General features: G+C 42.4%; 1 protein-coding gene across 2 annotated transcripts in view; it reads right to left on the bottom strand.

The window, feature by feature from the left end:
• The window catches only part of LOC144781452 (coiled-coil domain-containing protein 170-like), a 782,697-nt gene that overhangs the window by 207,133 nt on the left and 552,071 nt on the right, over positions 1–23,493 (bottom strand). For both annotated transcript variants that reach the window (XM_078660314.1, XM_078660315.1), the window contains one exon: positions 7,571–7,810. In XM_078660314.1, coding sequence (XP_078516440.1) covers positions 7,571–7,810 — 240 coding nt within the window. The remainder of the gene's footprint in view (positions 1–7,570; positions 7,811–23,493) is intronic.

The following is a 23,493-nucleotide window of genomic DNA, read 5'->3' as shown; positions in this document are numbered from 1 at the left end:
AATGTGTGCTTGTGTCAGTGACTTTATAGGTGAGTGTGTGTTAATATATGTATGAGGAAGTAATTGGGTGTGTGTATCTGTATGGGTGGGTAAGATGGTGTGTGATTGTATGGGTGAATTACTAGGTGTGTGAGTAGCTCTATGGGTGACTAACTCGGTGTGTGAGTTGCTGCATGGGTGTATGAGTGGATGCACAAGTGGCTGTGTTAGTGAGTGAGGGGGTGTATGAGTGGCTATATGGGTGAGTGAATGGATGTGTGTATAGATCTATTAATCATTGAAGGGGTATGTAAGTACTGGTATGGGTCTGTGAATGAGTTTGTGAATGGTTATGTGAGGGTGGGTGTTCGAAAGGTTCTATGGGGTATGAGTGGGTGTTTCAATGATTCTACGGATGATGTAATCAGTGATGTCACTGACCATGTCATGAGTGATGTAATATATGAGGTCATGAGCAGTGCATTGCAGGGGTGCAAGTTATAGTTATCTCAGCTAACTATAACTGTTGCTGAATTTGACTGGTTTTGTATGCGATGAAATCTGAGCCTAACTATGACGTCCGTGTAACCCTTGTTCTTTTCTGTGAATTTCTAAAGTTTTTAAATGCTAATTCCTAATTGTAACGTCCCTGTAACCTTTGGATTTTTCAGTGAATATCTATGGTTTTTTAAGTAGTAGCCACATTTGCAGAGTGGTGAAGAATGGGGGTGGGCCTCCTACCACCTCTCAGGAACCCCACTGTGTAGGACTTAAAGGAGATACCAGGCGTGCTTTTTGACCCCCGGGGTCCTTCAGGAGGAAAGTGACTTCATCCCCCCAGCCAATAGTGTGCCAGGAGCCAGGAGCCACATTTGCAGAGTGGTGGAGAAAGAGGGCATGGACTCCGAAGACATCTTAGCAATCCAGCTGCAAACACGCATATTGGTGCACTGTTACTTGGGGGAAGAAGTCAACTTTTGGCCTGAGGCCCTCAGGAAGCAAGAGAATGTCATCCCCCCACCAGAAGCAGTGCGCAAGTGGCACATTTGCAGAGTGGTGGAGAAAGGGGGCATGGCCTCTGACCACCTCTCAGTGAATCAGCTGTGTAGGGCTTACTGGAGGTAACAGGAGGTCTTGTTGCCCCTAAGGACCCTCAGAAGCCAAGGGGAACTCATCCCCCAACCAGCAGCGTGCCAAGAGGAGAATGTTCAGAGTGATAGAGCAAAAGGGAACGAGGCCTCCGGCAAGTTGCTGGGTTTTTTTTCAATACTTTTTTCTAATTTTTAGGAAGGGGGTGCCTATGGCAAGTTGTGGGTCCCGAGTCCCCAACCCTTGAGGCCGGCCTTAGCAATTTCGATTTAAAAAAAATAATAAGACTAAGGGGGTCACAAGTTGCCAGGGTTTTTTTAATTTCTTTTTTTTCAAATTTTTAGGAAGATGGGGCATGAGGTTGCCTTCCCGGGCTGATTTCGGCCCCGGGGACTATATCATCTGGGCCCTGACCCCTTTTAAAAAGAATATTTAAAAAAGGGAGCAGGGCTGTGCAAATTCGGCCCGGGGACCCATCCTTAGGACCCGTTCTTTTCTTTTTTTTATTTTAAAAGGGAGGGAGCTGATCCGCACCTCTCCGGGGCCTCTAACCTGGGTGCATATCGGTTGAGGGCCTGTGTCCTGCGGAAGCCAGCTAACATGCATCTCCCTCTGTCCAAAAACAATTCTGCTCCACTTTCAGAAAGCAAGAGCATGTTACATGCTCTTGCTTGCTGAAACTGGAGCAGTGTTTGCTATGGCAAACAGCAGTGACCCGGGGGTGGGCACCCTGGGACATTGCAGGAGCTGGCCCTGGGGGATGGTGGGGGTTGCGTGGCCCCCTCCTTTTTTATATGTGCCCCGGGGAGGTGGTGGTCCCTGGGGCTGTGGGGGGGGGGGGCACACAACTCCCAGCATTATTTGTGATTAAAGCCCCAGGGTGGAGCGGTTCCAATCGCTGCTGGGGGCCATGCGACCCCCCACATTATTTGTGGTTAAAGCCTCGGGGAAGTGGTGATCCCAGTGGCAATAATTGTGATTAAAACCCTGGAGAGGTGGCGGTCCCCGGGACTGCGGGGGGGGGGATTTATAAATTTATAAGCCCCGGTGCGGGGGTGGTCCCTGGGGCAGTGGCCGTACGGGGCCCCCCCGCATTTCTTATATAACGAAACCCCGGGGAGGTGGTGGTCCCCGGGGTATTAGTAAGCCCCAGGAGGGGGGGCCCATGCGTCACCCCTCCTAAATTTGCACAATGCCCCAGGACCGAGCCCACCTGGGGAACAATAATTAATGAAGCCCCTGAGACCGTGCTTAATTTTTTAAAAAACATTTTCAGCTAAATTCATGGATCTAGCGCAACTCCCGGCAAAATATTTTTTAAAAAAATGCTTTTCTGGGCCTAGGGGGTCAGGGTGTTTCTACCATGCCACTTTTATTTTTTAAATGTTTTTCCTGTGACTCGGTTCAACCAAGTCACTAGATGGCTGCAAACACTTCCTGGTTTAAAGGGTTGTAAGCCAATCAGATCTCAGGAACGAGGTCGGCAGGGGTTTCGGATCCCCTGCGTACTAATTCATACAACTGGAAATGTCTTTAAATATCTCCAAAACTATTGAATAGACTTACACAATTTAACAAAACGGGAGCTTTCTGGATTAACAGCTACCTTTCTGGCAAATTTGGCATAATTCCGTTTCGCAGTTCGGCCTGTAGGTGTGTCTAAAGTTTCCTATGGAAATTAACATGGAGAAAAAGCCTTTTGGGACTCCCTTTTTCTCAGCCCTTGCTTGAAGGATCAAACTGAAATTTTCAACATAGCAGAGGAAATGACTGGCAGGTTAGATTTTGAAAATTTTTGAAAGATTAGTCAAATGGCATAAAAGTTATTGGCAATTGAAAAAACGTTCTTCCAATGGAAACTACATACCAACTATAACTTCCTAATAGCAACTGCCAGTAGGTAATATATATGTGTGTGTGTGTGTGTGCGTATGTGTTTTTATGTGTGTATGCATGCGTGTGTGTGTGTGTGTGTGTGTATTTGTTTTAAAAAACAAAAGTTGAATTTTGGTAATGGTTCAGCAAGCCCAAAACACCTCCAAAATTCACAAGTTATGGTATGGAACGCACAACACACATCATAACTTAGCCATGCTCAGTGCACTCCTTTACCAAAGTACATCTTACAAAAAGTCTTATGATATAACAGGATCCCTGAATAGATTTATAAGATCCTAACTTAATGCACAAATGAAAGCCAAACATTGGGTATATGTCGAATTTACCTCAGTAAAATTGCAATATGTGGTGTTAGCAACAAAACTCATAATTCCAGTATCTGCAACAACAGGAGTTAGAGCACATAACAAGGACCTTCGAAGCACATGGAAGATAATGCAAACTTTCCATTTGCTCGTAAAATCATGTAAGCATAGAAAACATATTTTCCTTGAATATAAAATGTAACCTTCTTTCTGTCAGAAGTAATACATACTGCCATGACAAACCTTGAATTGAATGAAAGAAGCCACATACTAATGGACTGCCAGGGGAATTTCCTATTTGAACCATGTCCCAGAGGCACCATTGAATAATAATGACTCAAGTGAACAACCTGTAACTTTTTCTTAGGCCACACCAACGCTTCCAGATCTAAACACAGCATGGAGTTCCACTGGTTTTACTGACAATCTGGATCTTGAAACATTGCTTTACTCCTGAAGCAACAACTGATCTCTTCGTGTTACTCTACCAGATGAACTTCACTTGCCTACTGGGGTTAGAAAGCTAACTGCCCATCATATCACTGGGACAACTGGACTATTCTGCATGCTGTTCATCTGCAGTAGTTCCCAGGGCCCTTGTAACCTGTGGTGCGTGAAAGGGGCAGGAATACACTGCATTTTCGAGTATATAGGGCAATCCTGTCCTTTCCTAATGTGGGCATATTTTTTGGCTGCCTAGTGCCAACGCAGGCACCTTTGCATCATGTTGCAAGGGTGCCTGAGCTGCATGAAGGTTTATTTTTGTGCTAGAAGGGACAACTTCCTTCACAAAAGCAATCATCAGTGGCATTTTACTCTTTCCATTTGTGCTGCACAATGCAGAACACTTAGAAACAGGAAGCAACGAGGAGAAATAAAGATATTTCTCCTTGCTGTGCCTCTGGTTGGGAGGGGTACAATTCTGATACATTCCCAGGTCTACCAATGTTGGTCAATCTGGGAATGTGTCAGAATCCATGGGTGGATGCGTGGGAACACCTAAGCTTCACCCACGGCACACCTCTCTGCTCAGAAACCGGTCCTTGGATGCTTGATTCCGATCTGGGAAAGACATGGCTTGGTAGTTCGGACTGGACTGTTCCCATGAGGCACATGGTCAGAGCTGATTTGCATATAGCCATTGTCTAACCCAGGGTGGTATGGAGTGCAAAAAAATGATGGATTTAGGCCCAGATCCTTGTACTGGGATGAATGTATGACATTGTTCTACATTCTGTCCATCAACTGTGTTTTTTGCAATTTTCACCCCGAGTGGGCTGGGTAATCTCAGACGTGAGTCCCATGCTCTCCACACCACTGGAGTCAAGCTATCCAGGCTGATGAAGACTGATAGCCAGAAACCGGTCCTTGGATGCTTGATTCCGATCTGGGAAAGACATGGCTTGGTAGTTCGGACTGGACTGTTCCCATGAGGCACATGGTCAGAGCTGATTTGCATATAGCCATTGTCTAACCCAGGGTGGTATGGAGTGCAAAACAATGATGGATTTAGGCCCAGATCCTTGTACTGGGATGAATGTATGACATTGTTCTACATTCTGTCCATCAACTGTGTTTTTTGCAATTTTCACCCCGAGTGGGCTGGGTAATCTCAGACGTGAGTCCCATGCTCTCCACACCACTGGAGTCAAGCTATCCAGGCTGATGAAGACTGATAGCCAGAAACCGGTCCTTGGATGCTTTATTCTGGTCTGGGAAAGACATGGCTTGGTAGTTCGGACTGGACTGTGCCCATGAGGCACAGGGTCAGAGCTGATTTGCATATAGCCATTGTCTAACCCAGGGTGGTGTGGAGTGCAAAAAAACGATGGCTTTAGGCCCAGATCCTTGTACTGGGATGAATGTATGACATTGTTCTACATTCTGTCCATAAACTGTGTTTTTTGCAGTTTTCACCCCGAGTGGGCAGGGTATGCTCAGACGTGAGTCCCATGCTCTCCACACCACTGGAGTCAAGCTATCCAGGTTGATGAAGGCTGATAGCCAGAAACCGGTCCTTGGATGCTTGATTCCGGTCTGGGAAAGACATGGCTTGGTAGTTCAGACTGGACTGTTCCCAGGAGGCACAGGGTCAGAGCTGATTTCCATATAGCCATTGTCTAACCCAGGGTGGTGTGGAGTGCAAAAGAACGATGGATTTAGGCCCAGATCCTTGTACTGGGATGAATGTATGACATTGTTCTACATTCTGTCCATCAACTGTGTTTTTTGCAATTTTCACCCCGAGTGGGCTGGGTATGCTCAGACGTGAGTCCCATGCTCTCCACACCACTGGAGTCAAGCTATCCAGGAAGATGAAGGCTGATAGCCAGAAACCGGTCCTTGGATGCTTGCTTCCGGTCTGGGAAAGACATGGCTTGGTAGTTCGGACTGGACTGTCCCCATGAGGCACAGGGTCAGAGTTGATTTGCATATAGCCATTGTCTAACCCAGGGTGGTGTGGAGTGCAAAAAAATGATGGATTTAAGCCCAGATCCTTGTACTGGGATGAATGTATGACATTGTTCTACATTCTGTCCATAAACTGTGTTTTTTGCAATTTTCACCCCGAGTGGGCTGGGTATGCTCAGACGTGAGTCCCATGCTCTCCACACCACTGGAGTCAAGCTATCCAGGTTGATGAAGGCTGATAGCCAGAAACCGGTCCTTGGATGCTTGATTCCGGTCTGGGAAAGACATGGCTTGGTAGTTCGGACGGGACTGTTCCAAGGAGGCACAGGGTCAGAGCTGATCTCCATATAGCCATTGTCTAACCCAGGGTGGTGTGGAGTGCAAACAAACGATGGCTTTAGGCCCAGATCCTTGTACTGGGATGAATGTATGACATTGTTCTACATTATGTCCATCAATTGTGTTTTTTGCAGTGTAACTCAAGTCAGCAATTTGTGCTGCCTTGCATTACTCTAGAATTATCAAGACACTCAGGGCCATGCAAGATTGCCTTGTATGGCTTTATAAATCTCATTTAGGGTTTATGTCACCCGTGCATCCCCTTATGTACCGCCGGGCGATGCAAAACCTTGATAAATATGGCCCCTAGTGCCTTGGGAACTCAAAGAGGAAAGAGCAACCAAAGCAGTGTAATTTTTGGTCCTAGGTGTTTTGAGTGTGTCTGCTTCACTCCTTTACCTGGCTGTTAACTGAATGTGTGACATTCTTTTAACCATTTACTACTGCAGAGAGAAAACTGTAGCTAAAATCGAAAAAATGGAGAAAGGCAGGAATTCAGAACATCCAACATTTTGGCATTTAGCACATCAAAAAGCACTCGCTATGAGCGAAAACATTTTTAAGCTTTGGACTTCTGATTCACTGAAATGGCCTGACAACTCTATCTGCAACTGGGCAGCACTTGTTGTGTGAAACCTTTCAAATATTCTGCCCAGTGACCTTTTTGCTTGCTTCAAAATAAACACCCAGTTTAAAGGTAGTTTTGTTTACGAGATGTTCCCCACCATGCCTATCCCACTGTGTGCAATTGTGAGTTAAATTACTATTTGCTCAGGTCATTTTCCCCATTGGTTTACATCCAGCTCCATATGAGGCCATTCAAATGGTTGTTCCATTGACATCCAATGGAAAGGCAAAACCGATTTTTAGGAGATTTCTCGTTATGATTTTTTTCAGATTGTTTTCTGGTTATAAGCTAATACAATATTCCACGTTATGAACTTGGTTCAGACCTAACACTGTATTATTTCATTTATATTGTAGTTCGTCATGGTCACTGTTAAGCTTGCACCATGCTACACAGGGATAGACTAGACTTTTATGGAATTTTTGGTCTGTCTCTGGCTATTCAACTTTGATGAAGAGGTTGTGGGTGCTTAGCTATGCAACACATGAAAATATTTTGCCATTCTTCCCACTTTGCCGCCAGGTGCATTTTTAGCATACATTATAACAGAATAGCTAATGCATATTTGTAAGTTATGTTTCTAAAATGAAACACTGTGGTTCTAATTACTTTCAAAACCTCGCAACCTTGTTTGAATGATTTATCATACTACCAAATTCCATTAGTTGCATTAAAGGAACATAACATATAATTTGCCTTTATGTACCTCAGGTACTTATATTTGCCTGTGGAGGCATAGTATATGAAGCAGAGGTCTTGTTGATTAAATGCAGGGGCAGCAGGGAAGTGTCATTTAACAAAATAACAAACAAGTGATTTCCCTCTGTGGAACGTAGCACAAATTGATGGCCATAAGTGAAGACAATATATGTTTCATGTTTGTTAAAGTGAAGCACTTTTGCCATTGTTTTATACATACCTTAAGTTGGTTTACTTCTGCAAGTTGTGACATCAGGTTGTGGTTGACCATTTTCAATTCATTTAGCTGCCCTTGAAGTTTCTCCACCCTGTTCTGCAATTTCTGCACACTCAGACTCTGAAATCCTTCTTTACTCGGCGAGATCAACGGCTCTTTTGCTTTTTCAAGCAATTTAACTTTCTTTTCTAATTGTTCTATTTGTGTGTTCTTAAAGTCCAATTTTTCCTTCAGAGAATTTACCTAAATTTTTAAACAATAGTAAAAGAAAGGAGACATATTTAAACAACAGCACAAGAAGAGTGTAGTGTACATATTTGCTTTAGGCTATATATTTTAAGGAAGTGGCTATAACCTAATCTTTTTTTGCGGGGATCTGAGGAGTCATCATGACAACTAGGTTGTTGGAGCTCACAAGTAAAGTTTGTATAAAGCCGGTTTATAGCACACTGAGTGCTCTGGAACTGAATCAAGTACCTCCTGAAACTTGCCAGTAGGAGAGAGTGTAGCTATTTTTATCGGGCAGAAACTCAGATGGACCATGGTTATAGAGAGCTAAAGCCTTACAATGATGCCGAAATAAATGCCCTAAGCACTTAACTATCATTGAGTCAGATCTCATCTTTTAACTAAATCCATGGGCCAATACGTCCAGCATTATTGTGTGTTTTTTTTCTTTCCATCCTAAGGTCTTATCTCTATTTAAATAGCTGCACAAGCCATATGCTGTTCATTAGACATTTAAAAAAATACAAGAACTGTGAACTGTCATATTTGCAATGACCACCTCTAGAGGCACATCCACAAAGATCCTGTGGAAATTCAAGCTATTCCGTGTTCTTGATGAATATACAAATGTGAAAGCCCTGTTTGCATCTATACAATCCCTTATTGAAAGTGCCTGCATGTTCATAACACATGTGGTCATTACAATGAACCCCACACACCCAGGTTGTATGTCACATTATCATCCCACAAAATATTGACCTGCACAGAACATAACCATGATATTGAGTACTGAAGTATCCTCAAGGTAAGTGTAAATTTACTTTTATTAACTCTACAGTGACACTATTTTAGTACACAAAGCTTATTGTGTTATCTACAGATTTTTTTGTTGCTCTAAACATGGTCTGCCTTCTAAATATCGATTGTAGACAGAATATTGAGGAACAAAATATAAAAAGGTAAGTATGTATAGATTTTCTATACTGAACTCCACATATATGTACCTTGACGAGATATATATATATATATATATTCACTGAAAAAACCATAGGTTTCAGGCCTTATATAGTTAGGAATTAGCATTTAAAAAACCTTTGAAATTCACTGAAAAAACCATAGGTTTCAGCAGTTATATAGTTAGGAATTAGCTTTTACAAAACCTTTGAAATTCACTCAAAAAACTATAAGTTTTAGTGGTGTTATAGTTAGCTGGACATTTTACTCATACAAAACCATTGAAATTGCTCCTATATAGTTAGTTGTACTAACTATATTTCGCGCACCCGCAATCCACTGCTGATGATGTCACATATTAGATCATTCATGACATGGTCAGTGACATCACTAATGACATCTCAAATGACATCACTGATGACATCACTGATGACATCATCCAGTGAATGTGGTTTACTTCGTTATTTAAATATGCATTATATATATAGCAATTTGCATTGAAGAATGAGTGGATATATATAAATAAATATTTGGATGGAGGATTTAGTAGCAGTGTAATTGACTGTTTACTTGACCAATTTATAATGTCTCACTAAATATAGTGGATAGTGACTAAACTGTGTGAATATCTGTATCACTTTGTCAGTTGTTGTGTAAACTGATTCTACAGTTGGTTACTAGCTATGTGAAAGTCTATATTAGTTATTGATTAGTTAACTGAGTATTTGTATGGGAGTGTGAAAATGTGTGTGGTTCGGTGGGGGGGGTGTGACTGTCCAAAGATGTGTGAATAGTTGATTCCGTAGATATATGAAGTTAAAACTACATGTTCTAACAGTTTGGGTGAGGGAATCTCTTTATCGGTGTGGTGATGAGCAAATATATTTCTTAACCCCTTCAGCGCGGGTGACAAAGCCAGCTCGTCATGGGCGTTACCTGCGCTGCGCGCATGACGAGCTGGCTTTGTCACAATCAAGCCATTTTTGACATTTCAGCGCACGGCGGGAATTCGCGGTAGCGCGGAAGCGGTTAAAGGTACAGGTCCAACAAACTAGAAAAATAAAAGGCAGTGTATGTGTCAGTTGTTGTATATAAATAAGTATACATAAGACACAATGATTGTGTGAGTGACTGTATGGATAACTGTATACTTGTAATAATGATTTTATAATTCACTAAGTATGACTTACTATCTAAATGAATAGAAGAAGTGGTGTTTGTATAAGTGTTTTGCTAAGTAAATATGTAAGTATGATCCATTGTTTGCATAAGTGAGTAGGATGACTTCATATGTGAATAGGATGCGTGCTGTTGTTTAATGTTGATATAGATGTATAAGTATTTTTGATAGTGTTCTATTGTTCATTGACAGCATGTATGAGTGAATCCATAGGTAAGTGATTAGATGTGTGTATACATCTTTGAATCACTGAGTGGGTTTTTAGATACTTGTATTGCTGTGACAATGGATTTAAATATGATACTCTGTATTTTACAAAGAGTGATGAAAAATTGTAATAGTGTATGAAAAGGTGTATGTGATTGTCACGTGGATGATGTCATCAGTGATGTCATCAGTGATGTCATTTGAGATGTCATCAGTGATGTCACTGACAATGTCATGAATGATCTAATATGTGAAATAATCAGCAGTGGATTGCGGGTGCGCGAAATATAGTTAGTACAACTAACTATATAGGAGCAATTTCAATGGTTTTGTATGAGTAAAATGTCCAGCTAACTATAACACCACTAAAACTTATAGTTTTTTGAGTGAATTTCAAAGGTTTTGTAAAAGCTAATTCCTAACTATATAACTGCTGAAACCTATGGTTTTTTCAGTGAATTTCAAAGGTTTTTTAAATGCTAATTCCTAACTATATAAGGCCTGAAACCTATGGTTTTTTTCAGTGAATTTGCAAGGTTTTTTAAATGCCAATTCCTAACTATATAAGGTCTGAAACCTATGGTTTTTTCAGTGAATTTCAAAGGTTTTTTATATGCTAATTCCTAACTATATAAGGCCTGAAACCTATGTTTTTTTCAGTGAATTTGCAAGGTTTTTTAAATGCTAATTCCTAACTATATAAGGCCTGAAACCTATGTTTTTTTCAGTGAATTTCAAAGGTTTTTTAAATGCTAATTCCTAACTATATAAGGCCTGAAACCTATGATTTTTTCAGTGAATTTCAAAGTTTTTTTTAATGCTAATTCTATTAGCGGATAACGTTTAAATATATTAATATCCTAGTGGGACCACCTGAGCAGCCCTAAGGGGTCAGGGTGTTTGTACCCTGCCCCCTTTTTGTGTTCTACACGTTTGTTTTTCTGCTTTCTTGTGCCTCAGTCTACTAAGACCCAAGATGGATGCCAACACTTCCTGGTTAGAAGTGTTGACAGCCAATGAGCATGCAGCTTTCTCGGGAAGGCATGCTGATTGGCTGTCACTGTCTGTCAACACTAGCACAAGATGGATGCCAACACCTCCTGGTTAGAAGTGTTGACAGCCAATGACCATGCAGCTTTCTCGGGAAGGCATGCTGATTGGCTGCCACTGTCTGTCAACACTCAAAACCAGGAAGTGTTGGCAGCCATCTTGTGCCTTGTTAGAACCAAGGCACAAGAAAGCAGTGAAACAAAGGTGTGAAACTCGCAAAGGGGCCAGAGTAGAAGCACCCTGACCCCCTAGGCCTGCTCAGGGGGTCCCACAAGGACCCCCAAGGCAAAAAATATATATATATATATTTTTTTTAAAAGTCGCTGGGTACCTCTAATTTATATAAAAATGCTACATTTTAAAAAAACTCTGTCTTTCTTTTTTTCTCCAGGGTACGCGTACCGGTACGTGTACCGATACGTGTACCAGGACGCGCACCCCCTCAAAAAAATAATGAATGTGAGTGTGTGTGCTGTGTGTGTGTGGGTGTGTGTGTGTGTGTGTGGGGGGGGTATGTGTGTGGGGTGTGTGTGTGTAGGATATGTGGGTGTGTGTGTGGGGTGTGTGTGGGTGTGTGTGTGTGTGTGGGGGTGTGTGTGGGTGTGTGTGTGAGGAGTGGGGTTGTGTGTGTGTGTGTGTGTGTGTGTGAGGTGTGTGTGTGGTGTGTGTGTGTGTGTGGGAGGGGTGTCAGAGGTGTGTGTGTGTGGGGGGGTTAGGTGTGTGTGGGGGATGTGTGGGGTGTGTCTGTGAGGTGTGTGTGTGTGGGGGGAGTGAGGTGTGTGTGGGTGGGGGGGTGTGGGGTGTGGGTGTAGGTGGGGGTGTGGGTGTGTAAGGTGTGTGTGTGGGTGTGGGTGTGTGGTGTGTTTGGGTGTGGGTGGAGGTGTTGTGTGTGAGGTATGTGTGGGGGGTGTGGGGGTGGGGTGTGTGTGTGTGGGGGGGTATGTGTGTGGGGTGTGTGTGTGTATGAGTAAAATGTTCAGCTAACTATAACTGGTGTGAAACCTATGGTTTTTTCAGTGAATTTAATAGGTTTTTTAAATGCTAATTCCTAACTATAACTGGTGTGAAACCTATGGTTTTTTCATTGAATGTCATAGGTTTTTTAAATGCTAATTCCTAACTATAACTGGTGTGAAACCTATGGTTTTTTCAGTGAATTTCAAAGGTTTTTTAAATGCTAATTCCTAACTATAACTGGTGTGTAACCTATAGTTTTTTCAGTGAATATATATATATATAAAATTTCTATATCAAAATGAAACCCCTCATTTAGTTCCTTTTCAAATTAAATGTATTAAGTGTTACCACTTTATTCCAATCAAGATGACTTCAGGTGTGCCATACTTTTGTCATAAGTAAGACTGTTAGCGCTCTAGTTGTTCTTTAGAACACTCTGGGACATTCTGTCATTGGGCTATAGTTGGGCTACATCTGGCTGATATTTGGGCTACATTTGGGCTCTTTTGTCTCTGGTGGCCATCTTGGGAGACTGCATATCAGAATTTTTTTAATGAAATATAAGAGGATTTGAGAAGTCACTCAAAATGTGCCCTAATTTTTCTTTCTTCAGCACTAATCATAATTTCTATGGCAAAATGAACTCCCTCATTTTGTTCCTTTGCAAATTAAATGTTTTAAGTGTTAACACTTTATTCCAATCAAGATGACTTCAGGTGTGCCATACTTTTGTCATAAGTAAGACTGTTAGCGCTCTAGTTGTTCTTTAGAACACTCTGGGACATTCTGTCATTGGGCTATAGTTGGGCTACATCTGGCTGATATTTGGGCTACATTTGTTTTTTTTGTCTCTGGTGGCCATCTTTGGGCTACATTGGGCTACATTGGGCTACATTGGGCTACATTTGGGCTCTAACACATATATAGCCCAATGTAGCCCAATATATATTTTTTCAAAGTTAATTTTCGTAAAAACCACTGGAGCATATATCTTGAGACATAGCAAAGGCACATCGGGGTACCAGTCCCTACAATTTTGCCAAGTTTGGTGGAAATCCATTCATCCGTTCGGGCTAAAAGTGAGTCCAACCGCCCTATGGAAATTAACATGGGGAAAACACGTTTTGGGACCCCCCTTTTATCTCGGCCCACGCTTGACGAATCCCCCCGAAACTTTCAGGGAAGGAGCGGAGCGCAGCGAGGCAAAGTTAAGGAAAATTACAGGCAGATCCCTCAACCGGCGCCAAAGTTATTCCCAATAGAATGTTGTGATTTCCCTATGGAAAACAATCCTAACTATATATACCTACCGGCGAAATGTGCCCTAATTTTTCTTTCTTCAGCACTAATCATAATTTCTATGGCAAAATGAACCCCCTCATTTTGTTCATTTGCAAATTAAATGTTTTAAGTGTTAACACTTTATTCCAATCAAGATGACTTCAGGTGTGCCATACTTTTGTCATAAGTAAGACTGTTAGCGCTCTAGTTGTTCTTTAGAACACTCTGGGACATTCTGTCATTGGGCTATAGTTGGGCTACATCTGGCTGATATTTGGGCTACATTTGTTTTTTTTGTCTCTGGTGGCCATCTTTGGGCTACATTGGGCTACATTGGGCTACATTGGGCTACATTTGGGCTCTAACATATATATAGCCCAATGTAGCCCAATATATATATTTTCAAAGTTAATTTTCGTAAAAACCACTGGAGCATATATCTTGAGACATAGCAAAGGCACATCGGGGTACCAGTCCCTACAATTGTGCCACGTTTGGTGGAAATCCATTCAGCTGTTCGGGCTAAAAGTGAGTCCAACCGCCCTATGGAAATTAACATGGGGAAAACACGTTTTGGGACCCCCCTTTTATCTCGGCCCCCGCTTGACGAATCCCCCCGAAACTTTCAGGGAAGGAGCGGAGCGCGCTGAGGCAAAGTTAAGGAAAATTACAGGCAGATCCCTCAACCGGCGCCAAAGTTATTTCCAATATAATGTTGTGATTTCCCTATGGAAAACAATCTTAACTATATATACCTACTGGCGAAATGTGCCCTAATTTTTCTTTCTTCAGCACTAATCATAATTTCTATGGCAAAATGAACCCCCTCATTTTGTTCATTTGCAAATTAAATGTTTTAAGTGTTAACACTTTATTCCAATCAAGATGACTTCAGGTGTGCCATACTTTTGTCATAAGTAAGACTGTTAGCGCTCTAGTTGCTCTTTAGAACACTCTGGGACATTCTGTCATTGGGCTATAGTTGGGCTACATCTGGCTGATATTTGGGCTACATTTGTTTTTTTTTTGTCTCTGGTGGCCATCTTTGGGCTACATTGGGCTACATTGGGCTACATTGGGCTACATTTGGGCTCTAACATATATATAGCCCAATGTAGCCCAAAATATATTTTTTCAAAGTTAATTTTCGTAAAAACCACTGGAGCATATATCTTGAGACATAGCAAAGGCACATCGGGGTACCAGTCCCTACAATTTTGCCAAGTTTGGTGGAAATCCATTCAGCCGTTCGGGCTAAAAGTGAGTCCAACCGCCCTATGGAAATTAACATGGGGAAAACACGTTTTGGGACCCCCCTTTTATCTCGGCCCCCGCTTGACGAATCCCCCCGAAACTTTCAGGGAAGGAGCGGAGTGCAGCGAGGCAAAGTTAAGGAAAATTACAGGCAGATCCCTCAACCGGCGCCAAAGTTATTCCCAATAGAATGTTGCGATTTCCCTATGGAAAACAATACTAACTATATATACCTACTGGCGACCGCCAGTAGGTAATATATATGTAATTGTTAACACCATCAATGCTTCCGGCCCCTTGTGTACGATATGGATACAGTGTAGCGATTTCACTGGGGTGCAAGTAATCTTCAACTTCGGCCTCATATTTATCAGAAGCAGCGTGACAAACTTTTTAAATACTTCTGTTAATTCATTCTTGAAATAGCCATAGCACGTTAGCATGCATTTATATCTAAATGTGTGTTGTTTTATTACATGAAGGGCTTAGAAGTCTAGAGTGATTGGCGCCACCATTTTGATTTTGCCTAAAATAAAATAAAAATTCCCCCACAGTCCGATGATATCTTTCCGGACAAATGTTTTTACACGCATTAAGCACAGTCAAATGTAACGAAGCCTAGTGATTGAGGATGATGCAATGTGTTTTTTAATTGATCACACTATGTGATTCAAGAAGCATTATGGCATTTGGTACTCTTATTTAATAGTTGCATTTCTCTGTTGATAGATATTAGTATTATACTTGTACGTTTGCAATATGTTTTGCATTCATATGTGTTTTGTGCACAACAGTATTTCCTTGATGTCTATGAGTACCTTAAGTGGGGAAGGGCTATATGGTCTCTCAGGTGCATGGTGCCAATTAGATTTCTGAAGGCTTCTGTGAAACCGAAACGCGTCTCTCTAGCCATGGGATCGTGTGAGACGTGATTTATTAAAGAAAGCCATACCTTCACATCTTCAAGTACGTGCCTTCTTCTTTGTTGGAGTGGGATGGAGTATGCATCTAATTACAGCGTTTGCGGTTCAACGTTGATCACGTAACACCAGTCGCTTGTGGCTCTACTTTTGACCGCTTGTTGTTGGAGGAGCATGGGAATGCTCATGTTGGAGCCCCCAGAGACTGTGCCAGGTAGAGGACTAAAGATGACAGCAGATGGGACAAGACGATCTTGCAGCGCGGCGGTTTTCGCGACTGCCAGCGCGGGGTCAATGTTTCCCTTGTTCAGAAATGCCTTGCTCGGGAGTCTGGCACCCTCTGGTGACTGGACACCATGGACGCCAACACAGAAGCCGTGAGGATGTCTCGGCACTAGCAATTTTTGTTTATTAGTCTCCCACGACCCCATGCTTGTGTCCATTTTTTTTCTTCAAATTCAGTGCTAAGTGCAATCAAAGACATTGAGATTTTTTTCTCATTATTTTTTGAGTCACAAGACTCTTTATATTGCCCGGTTCAATCCGCTGACTTCTCATGGCCCCGGCATCATAAACCATAGATGGAGGAGACCTGTTCTGAGATTATTTCCCAAGACTGTGTATATTTCGATAGTTCGTCCTGGAGCATTATGGGATTGGAAGTCTTTGTGAGGATGTGAAAGTTCACTGGGAGGAGGTCATTGCATGGAGAAATGACACACTTCGTGTTTCCTACTAACTCCGTGGTATAATTGTTAACACCATCAATGCTTCCGGCCCCTTGTGTACGATATGGATACAGTGTAGCGATTTCACCGTGGTGCACGTAATCTTCAACTTCTGCCTCATATTTATCAGAAGCAGCGTGACAAACTTTTTAAATACCTCTGTTAATTCATTCTTAAAATAACCATAGCACATTAGCATGCATTTCTATCTAAATGTGTGTTGTTTTATTACATGAAGGGCTTAGGATTCTAGAGTGATTGGAGCCACCGTTTTGATTTTGCCTAAAAAAAAATGTCCCCCACAGTCCGATGATATCTTTCTGGACAACTGTTTTCACACACATTACGCACAGTCAGATGTAACGAAGTCTAGTGATTCAGGATCATGCAATATGTTTTTGTATGTGATTCAAGAAGCATTATGGCATTTCATACTCTTATTTAATAGTTGCATTTCTCGGTTTATAGATGTTAGTATTATGCTTGTGCTTTTGCAATATACTTTGCATTCATATGTGTTTTGCGCACAGCAGTATTTCCTTGATGTCTATGAGTACCTTAAAGGGGTAAGGGCTATATAGACTCAGGTGCATGGCGCCAATTAGATTGATAAAGGCTTCTGTGAAACCGAAACACGTCTCCCTAGCCATGGGATCGTGTGAGACCCTATTTATTAAAGATAGCCATACCTTTACATCTTTGAGTACGTGCCTTCTTCTTTGCTGGAGTGGGAAGGAGTATATATATATATATATATATATTTCACGTTCAAAGATACGCCTAACTAAATACATCTTTGGTAATTATTCAGAACACTGGTACTCCATTAGGTGGAGTAGCGGTGTTCTGAAAAAACAAGAATTACCAAAGATTTATTGAATTCGTAGTATCTTTGAACTCAAGATTGAATTAGGGCTTTATGGTTCAGCCCCACGCCCCAGCACCTGCAGTAGAGCATGCCAAGCAGAACCAAACGGTTCATATATATGTATATATATATATATATATATATATATATATATCTATATATATATATATATACATAGATATATATATATAGATATATCTATATTACCTACTGGCGGTCGCCAGTAGGTATATATAGTTAGGATTTTTTCTCTATGGGTTTTTTGAAAATTCTATGTCTAATAACTTTGGCGTTTGTGGACGGAATTGGCTGAAATTTTCAGGAAAATGGCACATTTTGTTTCTGAGCAGCCCTTGAAAATTTGGGGGGGGTTCGTCAAGGGGGGGCCGAGAAAAAAGGGGGGTCCCAAAACGTGTTTTTAACATTGAGTTTTCCATAGGGCGGTTGGCCTCACTTTTAGCCCGAACGGCTGAATGGATTTGCACGAAACTTGGCAAAATTGTAGGGACTGGTAGCCCGATGTGCCTTTTGTAGGTCTCAATATATGTGCTCCAGTGGATTTTGAGAAATTAACGTTTAAAAAAAGATATATATCTGTAACAGCGGACCGGGCAGCGTCCTAGGACGCGTACTTTTCGCGCAACGGAGCTTTGTGAAGCGAAGCTGATTGGTTCTCCGGCGTCTGTCAACATTCCAAACAGTCCGTAGCGGCCGCCATCTTGTCTCTCGGTAGGATCGAGAGACAAGAGGAGGCCAAAGCGAAGGGGCAAATGACCATAAGGGGGAATAGTAGATCCTCGCTGACCCCCTAGGTTTGATGTGGAGGTTTTAAAAGGGCCCCGCGGGGCAAAAAAAAATAATAATAATAATAATCGAACACCTGAATGGATTTGCACGAAACTTGGCAAAATATTAGGGACTGGTAGCCCGATGTGCCTTTGCTAGGTCTCAATATATGTGCTCCAGTGGATTTTGAGAAATTAACGTTCAAAAAAAGATATATATCTGTAACAGCGCTCCGCTTCGCGTACTTTTCGCGTTACGGAGCTTTGCGAAGCTGATTGGTTCTCCGGCGTCTGTCAACATTCCAAACAGTCCGTAGCGGCCGCCATCTTGTCTCTCGGTAGGATTGAGAGACAAGAGGAGGCCAAAGCGAAGGGGGAAATGACCATAAGGGGGCATAGTAGATCCTTCCTGACCTCTTAGGTTTGATGTACCATTTTGCCAAGTTTGGTGTAATTCCGTTCAGCCATTCAGGCTGTAGACGTATGTAAATGTCCTATGGAAAATTGCATGGGGAAAACACATTTGAAAGTGTTGAAATTTAGAACCAATTAAAATGTTACTTTGGTTTTGTATTTGTGTGTGATGAAAGTTAATTGGTTATGTATATATGTCAAATGAGAGGAAACCACAGCCATTTTGTGATACTACTGTCTGAGGTACATTTGTGAGGAATTTTTGGTGGTGAATTTCTGGTGTTTGATTTACACAGTACTAACACTTCTGCTACTTTTAAAAAGGTGAGTTGTTAATTTGTAAGGGGAACTATGTTGTACACTTGAAGATAATTTGAAAAATGTTTTCTGTTATTTATTTGCAGTCCTTCTGTTATACTAAATACTTGATGAAGTTAGTTTTATATTATGTATTACTAAAAACGATAAATGAAAGTGATTATTTTTTTCTGCAATTTACAGCAAGCAATTTCAAAATAAAATGGCTCACAATGAAGAGACCGTGGCAATTTCTTTTGAATTGTCCACTACATTGATTGAAATTGAGAGCACCAATAATGAAATATTGTCACAAGGAGGACATGACTTGTATGATTCCATTAGATTGATTGAAATGGACAGCACCAAGAATGAAATATTGTCACAAGGAGATGACTTGAATGATTCCACTACATTGATTGAAATTGAGAGCACCAATAATGAAATATTGTCACAAGGAGGAGATGGCTTGTATGATTCCATTAGATTGATTGAAATGGACAGGACCAATAATGAAATATTGTCACAAGGAGGAGATGACTTGAATGATTCCACTACATTGATTGAAATTGAGAGCACCAATAATGAAATATTGTCACGAGGAGATGACTTGAATGATTCCACTACATTGATTGAAATGGACAGCACCAATAATGAAATATTGTCAGAAGGAGGAGATGACTTGAATGATTTTTTTGATCAATCTCTTGATGGCGAATTTATCGAGTGTTTGGAGACCATAGAGTTACAAGAATCATCATTGCAGACTTTTAATGAGGAGATTCCAGATGAGATGATTGAAGAGGAAATTACTGATGAGGACATGTTACTAGTTGTTTCAAATTTAGAAAATTTTGAAGAATAAATTTATATTTAGAAATCAAAAATTGTTTGAGACATTATTTATTTTTATTTTTAATTTATGAGGTTGTAGCGAAGTGATTGTAGTATAAAATGAGACTTATAGTATAGAGTGCAACATTTTTATGTTACATGGTAAGTTTACTCATATTTACTTCCCTTCTGCCACTATATTATCTCCAATGTGTATTTGACATGTCTTCTTCATCTCCGGCCTCCTTTCTCTCACTGTGTGTCTCCGATGCATCTTATCGCTGGTATTTTGTGTAATTACAGAAGAGAGTAAAATAAAATAGTTCGGAACGTGAAAAGGGGGCAAAGTAGAGTACTCCTCACCCCCTAGGCCTTTTTAGGCGGTCCCAAAAGGATCAGTTTCTGCTTTCCTGAGAGATTATGGTATGAGTTCCATATACCACAATAACTTGCATTACAACATGCAAGATATCTATCTCCTATTACCAACTTTTGGAGATATTCGCGCTAAGCGCGAATATCTCCAAAAAGTAACACCTGCCCTGAGCAGTTCTTAGCCATGTTATCCAATGGGAGGTGGATAACATGGCTAAGAGTATTAGCTCGGTAATGCATGAATATCGCTGAGTTTTTAGCGATATTCATGCATTGCGGCCGTTTATTATCGCATTTGCGATAAACCTTGATAATAGTAAGGTTTATCTTCGATAATTTCTGACGATGCTTAGTGGTAAAAAATTGGTTGGTAAGCATCGTTAGCGATAAATATCGCTTAACTTTGGTAATATGCCCCAACGTCTGTTAACGTTCGATTCGAAGGAAATGAGGAAGTGTTGAAAAACATTGTCTGCGCCATCTTGCCTTTTTTGAAATGCCACACTTTTGTCGTGCACGGCAGCCATTTTAGATGTCTTGACCAGACCCACTCTCTGCACGCTGTCGATTCGTAGCATGGCTCCTCACCCTCGCAAGCATCTTCCCCAGGCACTGGTCACCCCCGCTCTCTGTCTTATGCATGGGCAATAAACCTCCCCCCATCTGCGCTGCTCTTCCCTGAGAATCACACTGTGCCCGCCCGACACCTCCCTTTCGCCCTATTCACTACCGCACCCTGTGACACTCCTCTTCCTCTGTGTCCGATTGTCCAGGCTATCAGCTAGCCCTGCAGATGTAGTTTATGGCCCCAGCTGTAAAGAATCACCCCTCTTCAAAGGAGTTATAGTAGATCAAGGCCCACACCCGATGAGATCCGTCACACCACACGTGTTCCTACTATCTGAAAACTATCCTGTATTGTGATTGGGGAGGGGACCGAGCCTGAAGCGGAAGATTCCAGGAATGACTCTTTGTACATCAAAGTTTTTACAATTATGTGTCACATAAAAAATATATAGCACTCCAACAAAGTAGTAGGAATATAAAACTTTAATAACATATAAATATATACAACAAAACAAAAACAGTAAAAACATTTAAACAACGAAGAGACCGTGGCAATTTATTTTGAATTATCCAATAGATTTATTGAAATTGACAGCACCAATAATGAAATATTCTTGTCAGTAGCGGTCTGTTGTGCGAATAGTTCCAAGGCAGCAGAACGCGCTGAAATCTGGATGTCACGAAGGTGATGTCTAGCAAGTTGCCGCCCAGCAAATAACGGCGTGGGGCGCCGCGGGGGTGAGTGAGTCCAGTAGGCACCAGAGCTATTCTTACCGGCATTGCAGAATTACTGCTGGGGACAATGCCTGTGCTGGAGCAGGGTCACAGCAGAAACAAAAAGGATTCTGTTGAAGATGTTGTTGGTTTTCAATTTGAAAACAGTTCTGGTGTCAACTGCTATGCTAATGTAGTGGTTAATGTTTTGTTTTCTCTAGAAAATGTAAAAGAGGGGGAGGCAGTCCAAAGTTCCGTTAAAAGGGCAAAGGAAAGGATCGGTGGTTTGAACTATCAGTCAAAAAGGGGAGGGGGTGCAACAATTTTTCCTACCGGGTCACACTGTGCTTTCACCGGAAGTGAGGTCTGCAGGATTCTAGTAATTCAAAGTGAGGCTGGCGCCGACGTCCCGCGGATACAGTTTCGTCACTCCACGGGTGATCATGGCAGTCATTCCCCATCGGGGGTGGGAGACTCCCGCGGCTCCTCTAGAATCTTCAAGGTCGTGGAGGACTACGGTGGTGGAGTCAACCAGTGACCGGGCCATTTCTTTATGCTGGGCCCGCTCTTGCCAGGTCGACCGCCATTTTGAGAGTTCGGTAGCTACTGGCGATCGCGGGGTCAAATGAACGGACGGGCTCCACCCTGCCGGGCGAGACGTTGCAGCATGGCCACAGTGGAAGAACTCTTTTCCGGGCGCCTGGACCGCTGAGGGTGCAGCTGGGAAGCCTACACTGGGGAGGCGGGAGAGGCCTGTTCGCACCGTCTCTCCCTCCCAGTGCACCCCACGGCGTCTCGCTTGAGATTTGTTATGGCCGGACCAGGCGATGAGGACGAGGGGGGGGTCGGAGGCATGTGCAAGACATCCCCCCCCAGTGTTGTCGCAGCCATTATAAAAGAAAGAAGTGTCCCGTCCGTCTTCGGGCCGGGCTTCCGGTGGATGTCGGCCGGACGCCCCTGGCTCTGGCCCCATGAACGGGTTTCTTGGTTTATCGGCTGCAGCCGGATTCCGTCGGCCTCGGCCCCCCGACCGTTGGTGGCCGGACCGGAAGAGCATGTGGCGGGACTACCTGCAACTCTCAAGGGCCACCGCGGCCGGACTGGGAGAGAGAGGGGAGGGTCGAGGAGACATTCCCCCCCCCCTGCAACTGTTCAGCGTTGTAAAGGCAATCCCCTGGCCGGGTCCCGTTGGTCTCGGCCTCTCCTCCGGCTACACCCTACGTTAGGATCTCCTGGCCGAGGCGTGGCAGCAGGACCTGCCTTATATGGGCTGCTCCCGGCTGGGCGTAGCCGGAACCCTGCCCCACCTTGGAAGTTTCCAGAGTGGGGGCGGATGTTCTACTGACTTGCATTTTCCCTAGTCTATCGATTTTTTTGGCGTGGCAGGCGGTGGGACAGCGAGGGGTGATTTGGTTTCTCTTACTGTTTTTCTGGTCTCTCACCACTGGCATATTTTAACGTTTTCTTGTTTCTAGGACATTAATAGGTTTTATCATTACGTTATGTTATCGTTTCTTTGTTCGTTGTTTAATAAAAGTTCATGTTCATCAGTGGCCTACTGATTTTCGTTTTCCTATTCTTTTCTTTCCAGGTTGTTTCATGCTAAAGTTTCTGTTAACAGGATACAGTGATCACTTCGTTATTATTGCATATGTCCTTTTCACTAGGGGTGCTCTCTGGTCGGGCCAGATGACGTATGTCTAGTAAATGGTCCGGGTGAAACAGGTGCATCAATCAGTGGGGATAGGCATGATAGATTACAACGGGGGAGAAAGGTCCGCATTACGTACCCTTTCACTACTTGCAAAGATTTTCCTACGTTTATTTGCAAACAGGGAATACCTCCAAAAAGAACTAATTCCCAAACAGTCAATGTTCGGACAATCAATCAATCAATGAGGAATGAAATAGGTACGACGTGTTAAAGGCTTGCGTTACCTACCCTTCACTATCTGCAAAGGGAGAGAGAATATTCCTATTCTTCCTCGTTTGCAGGTAGAGAAGATCCTTAAGAGAATTAACATCGAACAATTCAATGCTCGATTGAAACAATCAACAAGGGGTACTGTGAACACAAATGAACGCCGCTTATGTACATACGCATTGCTATTTTCAACAGGTTGTTCCTAATGTTTCTATTTTAGCGAGGTCAAAAAGAGATCCCATTAGTGGCCTACTGATTTTGCTCGATTCCTTTTGTTTTTTTACACGATTTTTCGCTATCTGCAAAGACTAAACAGAGTATTGCGACTCTGTGCTTGTTTGTAAATAGAGAATGAACCAAAGAGAACAATCAATCAAATGGAGAGAGAA

Source organism: Lissotriton helveticus, chromosome 9, assembly GCF_964261635.1.
Source record: "Lissotriton helveticus chromosome 9, aLisHel1.1, whole genome shotgun sequence".
Taxonomy (NCBI): Eukaryota; Metazoa; Chordata; class Amphibia; order Caudata; family Salamandridae; genus Lissotriton; species Lissotriton helveticus.
Note: the sequence above shows the minus strand (reverse complement) of the source record. Positions and strands in the feature narration are given on the sequence as shown.